This window comes from Lichenostomus cassidix, chromosome 28, assembly GCF_008360975.1.
Source record: "Lichenostomus cassidix isolate B80296 chromosome 28, HeHo_3.0, whole genome shotgun sequence".
In the NCBI taxonomy this organism is placed as follows: Eukaryota; Metazoa; Chordata; class Aves; order Passeriformes; family Meliphagidae; genus Lichenostomus; species Lichenostomus cassidix.
Genome location: NC_139508.1, coordinates 1929179 through 1946964, shown reverse-complemented (window position 1 = coordinate 1946964; position 17786 = coordinate 1929179). Strand labels below are relative to the sequence as shown.

The window sequence follows — 17786 nt, the reverse complement described above, 5'->3', positions numbered from 1 at the left end:
GATGTCAGAACCCCAAAATTTTTGGGGACAATCCCATGACCCCACAAACCTTTTGGGGTCAACCCAGAGGGATCATCCCCATTCCCATAGGAGCTCCAGAGACGGAAGTTCAGGGAATCCACATCCAGGATTTTTTTCTGCTGGGACCCTAAAACTTTTGGCGATAATGTCAGGACCCCAAAACTTTTTGGGGACAATCCTGTGACCCCAAAAACTTTTTGGGGTCAACCCAGAGGGATCATCCCCATTCCCATGGGAACAGGATGAGCTCCGGTGACAGAAATTTGGGGAATCCACATCCAGCATTCCCGGGATTTTTTTCCACCAGGACCCTAAAACTTGGAGATCATGTCAGAACCCCATAAACTTTTTGGGGACAATCCAGAGGGATTCCCATGGGAGCTCCAGACCTGACAGTTCAGGGAATCCACACCCAGCATTCCGGGATTTTTTTCTGGCAACACCGTTGGAATCCCACAAACTTTTTTGGGGACAATGTGAGGACCCCAAAAACTTTTCAGGGATGATTCCGTGACCCTGAAAACTTTACAGGGACGACCCCACAATTTTTGGGGACAACTCAGAGGGATCATCCCCATTCCCGTGGGATCTCTGGAGCTGACAGTTCGGTTAATCCTCACCCAGCATTCTGGGATTTTTCTTCTGGCGACACCGTTGAAATCCCACAAACCTTTTTGGGGACAATGTGAGGACCCCAAAAACTCTTAAGGGACGACCCCACAAACTTCTTGGGGGGACAACCCCACAATTTTTGGGGACGACCTCCAGCGGGATCACCCCCATCATTCCCACACAGTCCAACCAATCCTCACCCAGCATTCCCGGGATTTTTTTTCTGGCGACACTGTCGGAATCCCACAAACATTTTCGGGTACAACTGTGTGACCCCACAACATTTTGGGGACAACCCAGAGGGATCATCCCCATTCCCGTGGGATCTCTGGAGCTGACAGTTCAGGGAATCCACATCCAGCATTTCTGGGATTTTTTTTTCTGGCGACACCGTCGGAATCCCACAAACTTTTTTGGGGACAACCGTGTGGCCCCACAATTTTTCAGGGACAACTCCGTGACCCCAAAAACCTTTTAGGAACTCCCCCACAACATTTCAGGGACAACCCAGCGGGATCACCCCCATCATTCCCACACAGTCCAACCAATCCTCACCCAGAATTCCCGGGATTTTTTTTTCTGGCGACACCGTCGGAATCCCATAAACTTTTTCGGGGACAGCTCCATGACCCCACAATTTTTGGGGACAACCCAGCGGGATCACCCCCATCATTCCCACACAGTCCAACCACTCCTCACCCATCACTCCCGGGATTTCCCCCTCCATCCCAAAATCTCCGTCCCTACTGCCCGCTCCCGTAGGGCCAGTTGAAGGTGCTCCCCGACAGCAGCATGTCGCGGATCAGGGTCTCGATGGGGGTTTTCCCGACGAGGCGCATGAAGAAGAGCTGGGAGATGAGGGCGGCGGGCACGGCGCGCAGCGCGGGCAGCCGCAGCAGCAGGCGGCCGAAGCGCTGCGGCTGGGACGGGTATTGGGATCGCACGTACTCCGTCAGCGCCACCTGCGCCTTCTCCTGCAGGCTCTCCACGTGCGACGCGTCCGACAGGCCGCAGGCGTCTGCGGGAGCAACGGGAGAGGGGTTGGTGGGGTTGGTGGGGTTGGTGAAATGCTGGCGTTTTGGGGATGGTGAACCTGGGAACTTTTTGGGGACAACCCCACAAAATGTTTGGGATTGGGGTTGAAGCAGTTTGGGGTTGGTGGGGTTACCGAAATGGTGGCGTTTTGGTGGTGGTGAAACTCGGGACTTTTGGGGACAATCCCGCAAAATGTTTGGGATTGGGGATGGAGCAGTTTGGGGTTGGTGGAGTTACCGAAATGGTGGCGTTTTGGGGATGGTGAACCTGGGAACTTTTTGGGGACAGCCCCACAAAGTCTTTGGGATTGGGGTTGAAGCAGTTCGGGGTTGGTGGGGTTACCGAAATGGTGGCGTTTTGGTGGTAGTGAAACTCGGGACTTCTGGGGACAATCCTGCAAAATGTTTGGGACTGGGGATGGAGCAGTTTGGGGTTGGTGGGGTTACCGAAATGGTGGCGTTTTGGTGGTGGTGAAACTCGGGACTTTAGGGGACAATCCTGCAAAATCTTTGGGATCGGGGATGGAGCAGTTCGGGGTTTGGGGGATTGCCGAAATGGTGGTGTTTTGGTGATGATGAACCTTGGGACTTTTTGGGGACAACACCACAAACTCTTTGGGATTGAGGTTGGAGCATCTTGGGTTGGTGGGGTTGGCGAAATGTCGGCGTTTTGGTGATGGTGAAATGCAGAAGTTTTGGGGACAATCCCACAAAATGTTTGGGATCGGGGTTGGAGCGGCTTGGGGTTTGTGGGGTTGCCAAAATGTCGGCGTTTTGGTGATGATGAACCCTGAAACCTTTTGGGGACAACCCCACAAACTCTTTGGGATCAGGGGGGTTTGTAGGATATCCACCAAATGTTGCCTCAGTGTTTTGGCAATGATGTCAGAACCCCAAAGCTTTTTGAGACAACCCCCCAAAATCTTTGGGATCGGGGTTGGAGCAGCTTGGGGTTTGTGGGATTGCCGAAATGTTGGTGTTTTGGTGATGATGAAACCCAAAACTTTTTGGGGACAACCCCACAAAATGTTTGGGATCGGGGTTGAAGCAGTTCGGGGCTTGTGGGATTGCCAAAATGTTGGCATTTTGGGGATGATGAACCTCAAAAGTTTTTGGGGACAACCCTGCAAACTCTTTGGGATCCTGGGGTTTGTAGGATACCCAAAATGTCGATGTTTTGGTGATGATGTCAGAACCCCAAAGCTTTTGGGAACAACCCCACAAACTCTTTGGGATCGGGGTTGGAGCGGCTCGGGGTTTGTAGGATAGCCAAAATGTTGGCATTTTGGTGATGATGAACCCCAAAACATTTTAGGGACAACCCCACGACCCCACAAACTATTTGGGATCAGGGGGGTTTGTAGGATACCCACAAAGTGTTGCCTCAGCGTTTTGGCAATGATGTCAGAACCCTGAAACTTTTGGGAACAACCCCACAACCCCACAAACTTTTTGGGGACAATGCCACAAAATCTTTGGGATCGGGGTTGGAGCATCCTGGGGTTTGTAGGATAGCCAGAACGTTGACATTTTGGTGATGATGTCAGAACCCCAAAACATTTTAGGGACAACCCCATGACCCCACAAACTCTTAGGGGACAATCCGGAGGGATCATCCCCATTCCCATGGGAACGGGATGAGCTCTGGAGCTGACAGCTCCTCCTCATTCCCAAACCCCCAAACCCTCAGGAAAACATGGAAAAACCACTCCTCACTCATTCCCAAGACCCCACAAACAGGAAAACATGGAAAAACCTCTCCCTGCTTGTTGCCAAGACCCCAAAACCTTGGAAGAACCCACAAAAACTTCTCCCAACTCATTCCCAAGATCCCAAACCCTCAGGTAAACATGGAACAACCCAAGACCCCAAACTCTCAGAAAAACCCACCGGGCGTGAAGAGCGCGGTGGCCTTGAGACTCTGGGTTCTTCCAAGGGTTTAGAAAAAATTGTGGCTACTTCCAAGACCCCAAATCCTTGGAAGAACCCACAAAAACCTCTCCCTCCTCATTGCCAAGACCCCAAAACCTCAAGAAAATGTGGAAAAACCACTTTCTACTCATTCCCAAGACCCCAAACCCTCAGGAAAACATGGAACAACTCAAGATGCCAACCCCTCAGGAAAACACAGAAAAACCTCTCCCTGCTCACTCCCAAGACCCCAAACTCTCGAGAAAATGGGGAAAAACCACTCTCTACTCATTCCCAAGACACCAAACTCTTGGGAAAACATAGAAAAACACTTTCCTCCTCATTCCCAAGACCCCAAACCCTTGGAATAACCCAAAAAACACTCTTCCATCTCATTCCCAAGACCCCAAACTCTGGAAAACATGGAAAAGCCTCTCCCTCCTCATTCCCAAGACCCCAAAACCTCGGAAAACCCCCCAAAACCCTCTCCCTGCTCATCCCCAATCCCCCAGCCCCACCCTACCCGGCGTGAAGAGCGCGATGGCCTTGAGGCCTTGAGCTTTTCCAAGGGTTTGGAAGAAATTTTGGCTACTTCCAAGACCCCAAATCCTTGGAAGAACCCACAAAAACCTCTCCCTTCTCATTCCCAAGACTCCAAACTGTTGGGAAAATGGGGAAAAACCTCTCTCTACTCATTTCCAAGACCCCAAACTCTTTAAAAACACGGAACAACCCAAGACCCCAAATCCTTCAGGAAAACACGACAAAACCTCTCCTTCCTCATTCCCAGAGACCCTAAAATCTTGGGAAAACCTAGAAAAACCTCTCCCTCCTCATTCCCAAAGACCCCAAAACCTCATAAAAACCCCCAAAACGCTCTCCCTGCCCATCCCCAATCCCCCCAAGCCCGCCCTACCCGGCGTGAAGAGCGCGATGGCCTTGAGGCAGCTGTACTCGGCCGAATCCACCTGCAGCCGGTTGAGCTTCTCCACCTGCTCCTGGAACACGCGGATCTGGTCCATGAAGGACACCACCCTCTCGGCCGACATGGGCGACGCGTGGAACCCCGCGGCGGCCAGCAGCGGCGCCATGTGCAGCGGCAGCGCCGACTGCGCGGCGTTGAGGACGAAGAGCTCGCTCCAGCTGAGCCGGAGGAGAGCCACCTGGTCGGAGACGGGCAGCTCCGGGAAGAAGGGGATGTTCCTGGCCCACTCGACGGTGCTGAAGAGGAGGCGGGCGGCGAGCTCGCAGATGTTGTCGATGCCCATGACGCTGCCCTGCTGGGCGTACTGGGAGCCGTAGCGGGCGGCGGGGTAGGGCTCGGCGCGGAGCAGCTGGGAGATGAGCTCCGACAGAGGCTGCCCGTTGAAGAAGTCGGAGGTGGGGATGGGGTTGGGGCTGCCGCCCGAGTGGGTTGGGGGGATGCGGCCGCGTTGGACGGCTGGGGAGGGAGGGATAAGGGGGTTAGGGGGGTTTTGGTGGTGATCCTGTGGGATTGGGATGGATGTTCGTCCTGATCCTATGGATTTTCATCCAAATCCCATGGGAACTTCATCACAATCCCATAGGATCCTGATGGATCTTCATCCAAATCCTATGGGATCTTCATCACAATCCCACAGGATCCTGGTGAATCTCACAGGATCCTAATGGATCTTCATCCCAACCCCACAGAATTTTCATCCCAATCCCATGGGATCTTCATCACAATCCCACAGGATCCTGCAGGATCTTCATCCAAATCCCATGGGATCTTCATCCCAATCCTATGGCATCCTGATGGATCTTTATCCTGATTCCACAGGATCCTAATGGATATTCATCCCAATCTCACAGGATCCTGATGGATCTTCACCCCAATTCCACAGGATCCTGGTGAATCCCACAGGATCCTGCAGGATCTTCATCCCAATCTCAAAGGATCCTGATGGATCTTCATCCCAATCCCACAGGATCTTCATCCCAATCCCACAGGATCCTAGTGAATCCCATAGGATCCTGGTGGATCTTCATCCCAATCTCACGGGATCTTCACCCCAATCCCACAGGACCCTGCTGGGTTTCCAACCCAATCCCATAGGATCCTGATGGATCTTCATCCCAACCGCACAGGATCCATCCTGATCCTGCAGCATCTTCATCCTGATCCCACAGGATTTTCACCCCAACCCCACAGGATCTTCATCCCAACCCCACAGGATCTTCATCTCAATCCCACAGAATCCTGCTGGGTCTTCATCCCAACCCCTCAGGATCTTCATCCCAACCCCTCAGGATCTTCATCCCAACCCCACAGGATCTTCATCCCGACCCCACAGGATCCCCACCCCAACCCCACAAGACCCTACAGGGTTCCCACCCTGACCCCACAGGACCCTTGGGGTTTTCCCTACCTTCCTTCCTCATTCCCACCCGGAAGCACTTCTTGAGGCGGCAGTACTGGCACTGGTTCCGGTGGTGCTGGTCGATCTGGCAGTCCCGGTTGGACCTGCGGGATGGACTGGGATTGGTGGGAATTCCTGGGAATTCATCCCAGGAATTCATCCCTGGAATCCATCCCAGGAATCCATCCCGGGAATCCATCCTAGGAATCCATCCCAGGAATCCATCCCGGGAATCCATCCTAGGAATCCATCCCAGGAATCCATCCCAGGAATCCATCCCAGGAATCCATCCCGGGAATTCATCCTAGGAATTCATCCCAGGAATCCATCCTGAGAATTCATCCCAGGAATCCATCCCTGGAATCCATCCCGGGAATCCATCCTGGGAATCCATCCTGGGAATCCATCCCAGGAATCCATCCTGGGAATCCATCCTGGGAATCCATCCCAGGAATCCATCCCGGGAATCCATCCCGGGAATCCATCCCAGGAATCCATCCCAGGAATCCATCCCAGGAATCCATCCCAGGAATCCATCCTGGGAATCCATCCCAGGAATTCCTGGGATATCCCCAGTTCATCCCTTCCCACCCTTCGGATTTGGGATTTTAGATTTTCCCTATTTTCCGACATTTTCTGGGATCGGCCGGAATTCCCAGGAATCCATCCTGGGATATCCTGGAAATCCATCCTGGGATACCCCAGGTTCATCCCTTCCCACCCTTCGGATTTTAGATTTTAGATTTTCCCTCTTTTCCGACATTTTCCCATTTTCCGACATTTTCTGGGATCAGCCGGAATTCCCAGGAATCCATCCCGGGAATCCATCCCGGGAATCCATCCTGGGAATCCCTGGGATATCCCGAGTTCATCCCTCCCAACCCTTCAGATCTGGGATTTTAAATTTTCCCTCTTTTCTGACATTTTCCCGTTTTCCGACATTTTCCGCTGTTTCTCACGTTTTTCCTTTTCTTACATTTCCCCCTATTTTCCCTCTTTTCCTACATTTTCCCATTTTCCAACATTTTCTGGGATCGGCCAGAATTCCCAGGCATCCATCCCGGGAATTCCTGGGATATCCCCAGTTCATCCCTTCCCACCCTTCGGATCTGGGATTTTAAATTTTCCCTCTTTTCTGACATTTTCCCATTTTCTGACATTTCCCTCTTTTTCTACATTTTCCCTTTTTTCTACATTTCCAGGGTAATTCTCACACTTCCATGATAATTCCCACATTTTCCGAGATTTTCAGGATAATTCTCACATTTTCCCACATTCCATGATAATTCCCACATTTCCCCACATCTCCACCATAATTCCATGGAATCACCAACATCCAACCCCTATAAAAATCCCATTTTTCCAGCAGGAAAAATCCCAGCCCAGAAAAAAACCAAACCAGGAATATTCCCTTTTCCCAAAAATCCCTCAAAAATACTGGAAAAAATCCTCAAAAATCCTGGAAAATCCATCCTAACCCACAGATTTTTCCCTATAAAAACCCCATTTTTCCAACAGGGAAAATCCCAGCCTAGGAAAAAAAGAGGAATATTCTCTTTTCCCAAAAATCCCTCAAAAATACTGGAAAATCCATCCCAACCCACAGATTTTTCCCCATAAAAACCCCATTTTTCCAGGGCCTCAAATCCACAGCCCAGAAAAAAAGCCAGGAATATTCCCTTCCCAAAAATCCCTCAAAAATATTGGAAAAAATCCTCAAAAATCCTGGAAAATCCATCCCAACCCACAGATTTTTCCCTATAAAAATCCAATTTTTCTAGGGGCTCAAATCCACAGCAAAGAAAAAAAGAGGAATATTCCCTTTTCCCAAAAATCCTGGAAAAATCCTCAAAAATCCTGGAAAATCCACCCCAACTCGTGGATTTTTCCCCATAAAAACCCCATTTTTCCAGCAGGGCAAACCCCAGCTGGGGATGAATTATTAATTCTGGGCTGAATTAATTCTGGGCTGAATTAATTCTGGATGAATTAATTCGGGAAGAATCAAGCTGGGAATCCCGACACGGATCTGGGAATCCCAACACGGCTCCGGGAGCAGCCGGCGGGAATTCCCGAGGAATTCATTCCTCCTGAACATCCCCAGAGCGGCTGGAATGGGGAAAAAAATGGGATTTTGGAGCTGCAGTGACATCTTCATCCGGATTGCTGGTTTTTTTGGGGATGTGGGAAGCGATGGGGTGAGAGATGGGAATTATCCGGGATTTTTTCTGATGGATAAAATGATCCCAAAAATCATCCTGAATTTTTCTGATGGATAAAATCACCCTGGAAATGATCCTGGATTTTTTTCTGATGGATAAAACCAATCCAGAAATGATCCCAGATTTTTTCTGATGGATAAAATTTGCCCCCAAAATGATCCCAGGGCTTTTCTGATTGATAAAACCATCCCAAAAATCATCCTGGAGCTTTTCCCGTGGATAAAATCACCCTGGAAATGATCCTGGATTTTTTTCTGATGGATAAAAGCATCCCAAAAATGATCCCAGTTTTTTTCTGCTGGATAAAATCATCCCAGAAATCATCCTGGATTTTTTCTGATGGATAAAATGATCCCAAAAATCATCCTGGAGCTTTTCTGATGGATAAAATCATCCCAGAAATCATCCTGGATTGTTTTCTTGTGGATTAAATCATCCTCAAAAATGATCCCGGATTTTTTCTGATGGATAAAATCATCCCAGAAATCATCCTGGATTTTTCTGATGGATAAAATCACCCTGGAAATGATCCTGGATTTTTTTCTGACGGATAAAACCAATCCAGAAATGATCCCAGATTTTTTCTGATGGATAAAATTTGCCCCCAAAAATTATCCCAGAGCTTTGCTGATGGATAAAACCATCCCAAAAATCATCCTGGAGCTTTTCCCGTGAATAAAATCACCCCAAAAAATTATCCCAAAGCTTTTCTGATGGATAAAATCACCCTGGAAAAAACCCCACAAAAATTTCAAAATCCTAAAATCCCTTCATCCCCCCGAATTCCCAGCAGGAAAACCCCACAAAAATCCCAAAATCCCAGCGGGAAAAACCCCACAAAAATCCCAAATTCCCCCAAAATCCCAGCGGGAAAATCCCCACAAAAATCCCAAATTCCCTCAAATTCCCAGCGGAAAAACCCCACAAAAATCCTAAATCCCAAAACCCCCTGAATTCCCAGTGGGAAAAACCCCACAAAAATCAAAAAATCCCAAAATCCCAAAATCCCTTCATCCCCCCCGAATTCCCAGCAGGAAAACCCCACAAAAATCCCAAATTCCCCTGAATTCCCAGCAGGAAAAACCCCACAAAAATCCCAAAATCTTCAATTCCCAGTGGAAAAACCCCCCAAAAACCCTAAAATCCCAAAATCCCCTCAAACGACCCCAAAAATTCCCTGCGGAGTTCTCCAAAGGCAAGGCGGGAAAAGGCGGGAGGCTCCGGCGGGCCTGGGCTGCTTAATTATGTAATTAGAGCAGCTAATTAGCGAGTGAGGGAATGAGGGGAATTGGAATATGCAAATGAGGGTCTGGGGCTGCTTTTGGGATCGGAACAAAGGGGATTATTGGGGTTTTGATCCCAAATTCAGCTCAGGGAAGGAAATTGGGAAGGATGGGAGGTGTGGGATTGGTTAGTGGGGTTTGGGGAAAAGGGGAAATGGGGAAAAAGGGAAAAGGAAAAAAAGAAGGGGAAAAAGGGAAAAAACCGGAAAAGGTGGAAAAAAGGGGGAAAAGGGAGTAAAGGGGGAAAAAGAAGGGAAAAAAGGGAAAAAAGGGGAAAAAAGGGAAAAGGGGGAAAGGGGGAAAGGGGAAAAGGTGGAAAAAGGGGGGACAAGGGAAAAAAGGGAAAAAAGCGGAAAAAGAAGGGGAAAAAGGGAAAAGGTGGGGAAAAGGGAAAAAGGGGGAAAGGGGAAAAAAAGGAAAAGGTGGGAAAAAAAGGAAAAAAAGGGGAAAAAAGGGGGAAAAAGGGGGGAAGGGGGAAAGGGGAAAAAGAAGGGAAAAAAGGGAAAAGGTGGAAAAAAGGAGGAAAAAGGAGAAAAAGAAGGGGAAAAGGGAAAAGGTGGAGAAAAGGGGAAAGGGAAAAAAGGGAAAAAGGAGGGAAAAAAGGGAAAAGGTGGGGAAAAAAGGAAAAAAGGGGAAAAAAGGGGAAAAGGGAAAAAAGGGGGGAAAGGGAGAAAAAAGGGAAAAAAAGGAAAGGTGGAAAAAAGGGAAAAAGGGGAAAAAGGGGAAAAAAAGGGGGAAAAAGGGGGAAAAGGGAAAAAAAGGGGAAAAATTGAAAAAAAGGGGAAAAATTGAAAAAAAGGGGAAAAATGGAAAAAAAGGGGAAAAAAGGGAAAAGGTGGGAAAAAAGATGGAAAAAGGGAAAGAAGGGAAAAAAGCAGAAAAAAGAAGGGGAAAAAGGGAAAAGGTGGGAAAAAAGGAAAAAAAGGGGGGAAAGGGGAAAAAAGGGGAAAAAGGGAAAAAACAAACCTTGGGGTTTTGTTCCCAAATACATCTCACTTCCCTCTTGGAGAAGAGTTGTGGGATTGTTTTGTGGGATTTGGGGAAAAGGGGAAAAAGGGAACAAAAGGGAAAAAAACGGGGGTGGGGGCAAAAAAGGAAGAAAAGTGGAAGAAAAAGGGGGAAAGGGAAAGGAAAAAGGAAAAGGGAAAAAAAGAAAAAAAGGGGAAAAAAGGGGAAAAGGAAAAAAAAAGGGAACAAAAGGGGGAGAAAGGGGGAAAAGGGAAAAAAGGTGGAAAAAAGGGAAAAAAGGGGAAAAAGGAAAGAAGGGGGGATAAGGGGGAAAAGGAAAAAAGGGGGAAAGGGGAAATCCTGGGATTTGGGGACTGATGGGATTTAGGGACATGGGATCCCTGGGATTCAGGGATTTGGGATCTCCGGGATTTAGGGACATGGGATCCCCTGGGATTTAGGGATTTGGGATCCCCAGAATCTGGGGACACGGGAAAGGACCGCTGGGATTTGGGGACACACGATGGGACTCCTGGGATTTGGGGACATATGAAGGAACCTCCGGGATTTGGGGACTTTGGGAAGGAACTCCTGAGATTTGGGGACACCAGGATTTGGGGACTGCCGGGATTTGGGATCACGGGAAGGAACCTCTGGGATTTGGGGACACGAGAAAGGATCCCTGAGATTTGGGGACAGGGAAAAGGAACCCCGGGATTTGGGGACGCCGGAATAGACTCCTGGGATTTGGGGACTGATGGGATCCCCAGGATTTAGGGATTTGGGATCCGCGGGATTTGGGGACACGGGAAGGGATTCCCGGGATTTGGGGACTCCCGGGATTTGGGGACACCGAAAGGGATTCCCGGGCTTTGGGGTGGGATTTGGGGACACCGGGATTTGGGAACTCCCGGGATTTGGGGACACCGGGATTTGGGGATTCAGAAAAGGATTCCCGGGCTTTGGGGTCGCGGCAGGAACTCCCGGGATTTGGGGACTGGCGGGATTTGGGGTCACCGGGATTTGGGAACTCCCGGGATTTAGGGACACCGGGATTTGGGGCCACGGAAAGGCATTCCCGGGATTTGGAATCATAGGAAGGAACCCCTGGGATTTGGGGACACCGGGATTTGGGATCACGGGAAGGGATTCCCGGGATTTGGGGATCCTCAGGATTTGGGGATTTGGGAAGGAATCCCCGGCATTTGGAAAAGGATTCCCGGGATTTGGGGACACCGAAAGGCATTCCCGGGATTTGGGGACACCGGGATTTGGGGATTCAGAAAAGGATTCCCTTGCTTTGGGGTCGCGGCAGGAACTCCCGGGATTTGGGGACATGGAAAGGCATTCCCGGGATTTGGGGATTCAGAAAAGGATTCCCGGATTTGGGGTCGCGGCAGAACTCCCGGGATTTGGGGTCACCGGGCTTTGGGGTCGCGGCAGAACTCCCGGGATTTGGGGTCACCGGGCTTTGGGGTCGCGGCAGGACTCCCGGGGGTCCCATCCAGGCTCCAGGCGGTGACGTCACAGGGATGTCGCTGCCGGGAGCGGGGGGGGGAGGGGAAGGGGAAATCTAGGCCGAGCTGATTCCCGAGCTTTTCCCAAAAAAAACCCCAAACCCTCGGGAATTGGGGACCCTCGGAAATCCGGGAAGAGCTCCCACCGCCGCCGGGCAGGGATTTCCCTGGAATTCGGGGTCTCCCTCCCTCCCTCCATCCCAAAATTCCAGGGAATTCCCGAGTTTCCCGCGGCTCCGGAACTTGCCGGGGGGCTCAGCCCGGGGGGCGGGGAGGGAATTCCAACCGATCCCGGAATTCCAACCGATCCCGGTATTCCAGAGGCTCCCGGAATTCCAGGGGCTCCCGGAATTCCAGCAGATCCCCGCTGCCGGTATCCCCCCAAATTCCAAAGGACCCCAATATTCCAGAGGATCCCTGCTCCCGGTGTTCCAACGGATCTCTGCTCCCGGTATCCCGGCAAATCCCGGGTTTCCCCCGGGATCTTTGCTCCCGGTATTCCAACGGATCCCTGCTCCCGGTATTCCGGTAAATCCCGGTATTCCCTGCTACCGGTATCACCCCGAAATCCCTGCTCCCGGTATTCCAGAGGATCCCGGAATTCCAGCAGATCCCTGCTCCCGGTGTTCCAGAGGATTCCTCCAGATCCCTGCTCCCGGTTTTCCCTCCGGATCCTGACTCTCGGAATTCCAGAGAATCCCGTTATTCCCCGATCCCGGTATTCCCATTCCTGGTATTTTACCGATCCCGGTATTCCAGAGAGTCCCGGTATTCCCATTCCCGGTATTCCCGGGGATCCCGGTGTTCCCATTCCCGGTATTCCCGGGGATCCCGGTGTTCCCATTTCCGGTATTCCAGAGGATCCCGGTATTCCCAGTGTTCCCGTTCCCGGTATTCCAGCCCCGTGGCACAATTCCCGAGGGAATGCCGAGGATACTGGGATGGACTGGGGGCCACTGGGATGGACTGGGGGATACTGGGATGGACTGGGGATACTGGGATGGACACTGGGATGGACTGGGGATACTGGGATGGACTGGGGATACTGGGATGGACTGGGGATACTGGGATGGACACTGGGATGGACTGGAGGGATACTGGGATGGACTGGGAGCACTGGGATGGACACTGGGATGGACTGGAGGATACTGGGATGGACTGGGGGGATACTGGGATGGACACTGGGATGGACTGGTGGACACTGGGATGGACTGGTGGACACTGGGATGGACTGGGAATACTGGGATGGACACTGGGATGGACTGAGGGGATACTGGGATGGACTGGAGGATACTGGGATGGACTGGGGGAACACTGGGTGGAACTGGGAGAGATCCTTGGCAATGTACTGGGAGCCTCTGGGCTGAACTGGGGGGACACTGGGATGGACGGGGGGGACACTGGGATGGACTGGGAGCCACTGGGCTGAACTGGGAGGATCCCCATGCTGAACTGGGAACCCCCGTCTTGCACTGGGGAACACCAGGAGACCCTCGAACTGTACTGGGAGCCACTGGTTTGTACTGGGAGACCCTCAAAGTGCTCTGGAAGACCCTCACGCTGTACTGGGAGCCACTGGTTTGTACTGGGAGACCCTCGTGCTGTACTGGGAGCCACTGGTGCTGTACTGGGAGCCACTGGTTTGCACTGGGAGCCACTCAGCCACCACCGAGGCCACCACAGACACCACTCCCCGGTGACCTCCCGGGTGCCACCCCCGGCCCTGCCACCCCTCCGGGCGCCCCCTCCATGTCCTCTCGCTGTCCCCTCAATGTCCCCCCGATGTCCCCTCGCCATCCCCTCGATATCCCCTTTATATCCCCGTGATATCCCCTCGATGTCCCCTCGATATCCCCTCGATGTCCCCTCGATGTCCCCCCAATGTCCCCTCAATATCCCCGTGATATCCCCTCGACATCCCCTTTCTATCCCCGTGATATCCCCTCGATATCCCCATGCTGTCCCCTCGATATCCCCTCAATGTCCCCTCAGTATCCCCTCAATGTCCCCTCAATATCCCTGCAATATCCCCACGCTGTCCCTGCGATATCCCCTCGATCTCCCCTCAATATCCCCTCGCTGTCCCCTCAATATCCCCTCGCTGTCCCCTCAATGTCCCCGCGATATCCCCACGCTGTCCCTACGATATCCCCTCAATATTCCCTCGCTGTCCCCTCAATGTCCCCGCGATATCCCTGCGATATCCCTTCAATATCCCCTCGATATCCCCGCGATATCTCCTCGATATCCCCTCGCTGTCCCCTCGATAGCCCCTCCATGTCCCCGCGGTGTCACCTGCAGGTGTAGCTGAGATTCCTGCGGATGCTGCGCTTGAAGAAGCTCTTGCATCCCTCGCAGGTGAAAACCCCATAGTGCTTCCCGCTCGACTTGTCGCCGCACACCACGCAGTCCACGGCGGCCCCGGGCCGCTCCTCCTCGCCGTGCTCCGCGTCGCTGCCGCCGCCACCCGCGGGGGACGCCGCCTCCTCCCCTCCTCCTCCTCCTCCTCCTCCTCCTCCTCCTCCGCCGCCGCCGTTCGGCTCGCCCCAGCCGCCGGTCACCATGGCCATGGCTCCGGGAGCACGGGGATCAGCGCCGGCCCCGCCGCCGCATCGAGCGGAGCCGCCCGGTGCTTCTCCCTTCGGGGCCGGAGCTGCTCTGCTCGGTACCGGAGCTTCTCCGTTCGGTGCTGGAGATTCTCTGCTCGGTGTCCGAGCTTGTCTCCTCGGTACCGGAGCCTCTCCGTTCGGGGCCGGAGGTTCTCTGCTCGGTGTCCGAGCTTCTCCGTTCGGTACCGGAGCTTCTCTCCTCGGGGCCGGAGCTGCTCTGCTCGGTGCCGGAGGTTCTCTGCTGGGTACCGGAGCTTCTCCGTTCGGTGTCCGAGCTTCTCCGTTCAGTACCGGAGATTCTCTGCTCGGTGTTGGAGCTTCTCTCCTCGGGGCCGGTGCTTCTTCGTTCGGTACCGGAGATTCTTTGCTCGGTGCTGGAGCTTCTCAGTTGGGTACCGGAGCTTCCTCGCCCGGTGCTTCCCTGCCCGGTGCCGGTGATTCCTCGCCCGGTTCCGAAGCTTCCCCGCCCGGTGCTTCTCCGTCCGGTGCTCCGGTTCTCCCCACCCGGTGCTCCGCCGCCTCCCCGCCCCGAGTTGGCCAAGTTTTGGGGAGGAGGGCAAAAAGCGCCCCGCGGGGAGGTTTTTTGGGGGTTTAGGGTTTGTTGTTTTTTTTTTTTAGGGTCGCCCGCGTCGGTTCCTGCGAGGCGTTTCGCTCCGGGATTCCTCCTCCTCCTCCCCCTCGCCGCGCCGGTTCACGGCGGGGGCCCCGCGGAAAGTTTGCGGCGGCGGGGCCGGGGCGCGGCGCATCCCCGGGGCAGCGGCCGCATGCGGGGGCCGCTCCCGCCCCCGGTGGCTGCTCCGCTCCGCGGCACCGGCTGCAAGGAGGAGGAGGAGGAGGAGGAGAGGAGAGGGGGAGGATGAGGAGGAAGAGGGGGCGGCGCTGCCCCGGTGCGCCCTCTCCCCTCCGGGCCCCGCCGCCGCTCGCAGCCCGGTCCCGGTGCGGCCGCGGGTGCGGCGGGACCGGCTCCGCCGAGCCCCGGGGCTCTCCCCGCCTCCCGTGAAAGAGCAAAGTTCAGCCGCTGCCGCGGTGGCCGCCCTGGATGCTCCTCCCCGTCCTCCTCCCCTTCCGCTCCCGGGTCCTGCCCCGGTCCCGGCCCCGCCGCCGCACCGGGCCGGCCCACGCCGCGCCCCGGGAGCCGGGAACGGGCAGCGGGGACGGGGGACCGGGGGGACCGGGGAGACCGGGGGGACCGGGGGATGGAGAGCGGGGTTTGGTCACCCGAGGTGGCTGCGGGTGGCATCTCCCGGGCCCCGCCGGGTTTTGGGGAGCGGAGCTCGCTGCGGGCACCGGGAGCCGGGATGGGAACGGGGAACGGGAATGGGAACGGGGAACGGGAATGGGAACGGGAAACGGGAATGGGAACGGGGAACGGCGTAGGAACGGGGGCACGGGGGTATGGCATAGGAACGGGGGCACGGGATGGCACCGGGAACTGGGATGGGAACGGGGAACGGGAATGGGAACCAGGAACGGGAATGGGAACGGGCACGGGAGCCTGAGAGGGCACCGGGAGCCGGGATGGGAACGGGGAACGGGAGCTGGGATGGCACCGGAATGGGAACGGGGAACGGGAATGGGAACGGGAGCCTGAGAGGGCACCGGGAGCCGGGGTGGGAACGGGGGCACGGGATGGGAACGGGAACCGGACACGGGAAAGGGAACTGGGATCCCAGCAAACTGGAACCCCAGAATATTCCAGTATCAAACTGGGAGCGTGGCACTGGAACGGGAGCTCGGTATGGCACTGGGATCCCAGAATCTAACTGGAATCCCAGTATCAAACTGGGCACGTGGTACTGGAATGGGTGCCCAGCGTGGCTCTGGGATCCCAGAATCTAACTGGGATCCCAGTGTCAAACTGGGAGCCTGGTGTGGCACTGGGATTCCAGTATGAAACTGGGACCCCGGGATCTTACTCTTACTGGGAGTGTGGCACTGGGATCCCAACAGCAAACTGGGAGCCTGGCACTGGGACGGGAGCCTGGTGTGGCACTGGGATCCCAGTATCAAACTGGGAGTGTCGCACTGGAACAGAAGCCCAGAATCTAACTGGGATCCCAGTGTCAAACTGGGAGCATGGCACTGGAATTCTGGGATCAAACTGGGACCACAGAGTCTAATTGGGATCCCAGCAGCAAACTGGGAGGCTGGCACTGGAATGGGAGCCCAGTATGGCACTGGGATCCCAGCATCAAACTGGGACCCCAGGATGTTACTCTTACTGGGATCCCAGCAGCAAACTGGGAGCCTGGCACTGGGACAGGAGCCTGGTGTGGCACTGGGATCCCAGTATGAAACTGGGAGTGTGGCACTGGAACGGGAGCCCAGAATTTAACTGGGATCCCAGTATCAAACTGGGACCCGAGAATCTGACTGGGATCCCAGTATCAAACTGGGAGCCTGGCGTGGCACTGGGATTCTGGGATTTCACTGGAATTCTGGGATCACACCATGCAGGGCCATGTCCCCTTGTCCCCTCCTCAGGTGACCTCGGGGCAGCTCCAGGCCTTTGGGGTCAGGTTCTGGGGGGTGGGATTCCCTCGGGGGGCTGTCGGGAAGCAATTCCCAACCCCAGAACAGTTCCCAGGGTGGGATCTCGTTCCCGAGGCCATGGCGGGTGACCCCGAGCTCCTTGGGGTGCCACCAGCCCAGGGACGGTGAGGGGCCGACAGTGACCTGGCCTTGAGTCCTGCGGCCCCAAAAACAGTGACCTCAATTCCTGTGGCCCCAAAACCACTGACCTTTCAGCCCTGTAAATCCTGACCCCTGTGGCCCCAAAAACACTGACCCCTGTGGCCCCAAAACCACTGACCCCTGTGGCCCCAAAAACAGTGACCCCAATTCCTGCAGCCCCAAAAACATTGACCCTTTGGCCCCAAAAACCACTGACTCCTGTGACCCCAAAAATACTGACCCCTGCAGCCCCATAAATCCTGACCCCTGTGGCCCCAAAAACACTGACCCCAATTCCTGCAGCCCCAAAAGCACTGACCCTTCAGCCCCAAAAACACTGACCCTTCAGCCCCAAAAACACTGACCTTTCAGCCCCAAAAACACTGACCCCTGTGGCCCCAAAAACAGTGACCTCAATTCCTGCAGCCCCAAAAACACTGACCCCTGTGACCCCCTAAACACTGACCCCTGTGGCCCCAAAAACACTGACCCTTCGGCCTCAAAAACACTGACCCTAATTCCTGTGGCCCCATAACCCCTGACCCCTGCGGCCCCAAAACCACTGACCCCTG

General features: G+C 54.1%; 1 protein-coding gene and 1 long non-coding RNA gene across 2 annotated transcripts; both read right to left on the bottom strand.

Moving 5' to 3' along the window:
• Positions 1 to 991: 991 nt before the first annotated feature.
• On the bottom strand, positions 992 to 14928 carry NR2F6 (nuclear receptor subfamily 2 group F member 6). The gene is made up of 4 exons (XM_085040828.1): positions 14228 to 14928; positions 5972 to 6066; positions 4495 to 5019; positions 992 to 1651 (listed from the first exon to the last, which is right to left on the bottom strand). The coding sequence occupies exons 1-4, from the start codon at positions 14500 to 14502 to the stop codon at positions 1377 to 1379; spliced, it is 1170 nt and encodes a 389-aa protein (XP_084896954.1). The 5' UTR covers positions 14503 to 14928; the 3' UTR covers positions 992 to 1376.
• Positions 7304 to 7811, bottom strand: LOC146426130 (uncharacterized). The gene is made up of 2 exons (XR_014846303.1): positions 7758 to 7811; positions 7304 to 7493 (listed from the first exon to the last, which is right to left on the bottom strand). It is a non-coding gene; the product is annotated as an uncharacterized LOC146426130 (long non-coding RNA).
• Positions 14929 to 17786: the final 2858 nt, after the last annotated feature.

Bases quoted from the DNA above. Each gene is read 5' to 3' on its own strand.
- NR2F6 (XM_085040828.1), bottom strand. From the start codon at position 14,502: ATGGCCATGGTGACCGGCGGCTGGGGCGAGCCGAACGGCGGCGGCGGA. The intron at 5,020-5,971 runs GTAGGGAAAACC...CTCCCTCCCCAG, and splicing joins GGTGGGAATGAGGAAGGAAG to CCGTCCAACGCGGCCGCATC. The intron at 1,652-4,494 runs GTAGGGCGGGCT...TTGCTCCCGCAG, and splicing joins CATCGCGCTCTTCACGCCGG to ACGCCTGCGGCCTGTCGGAC.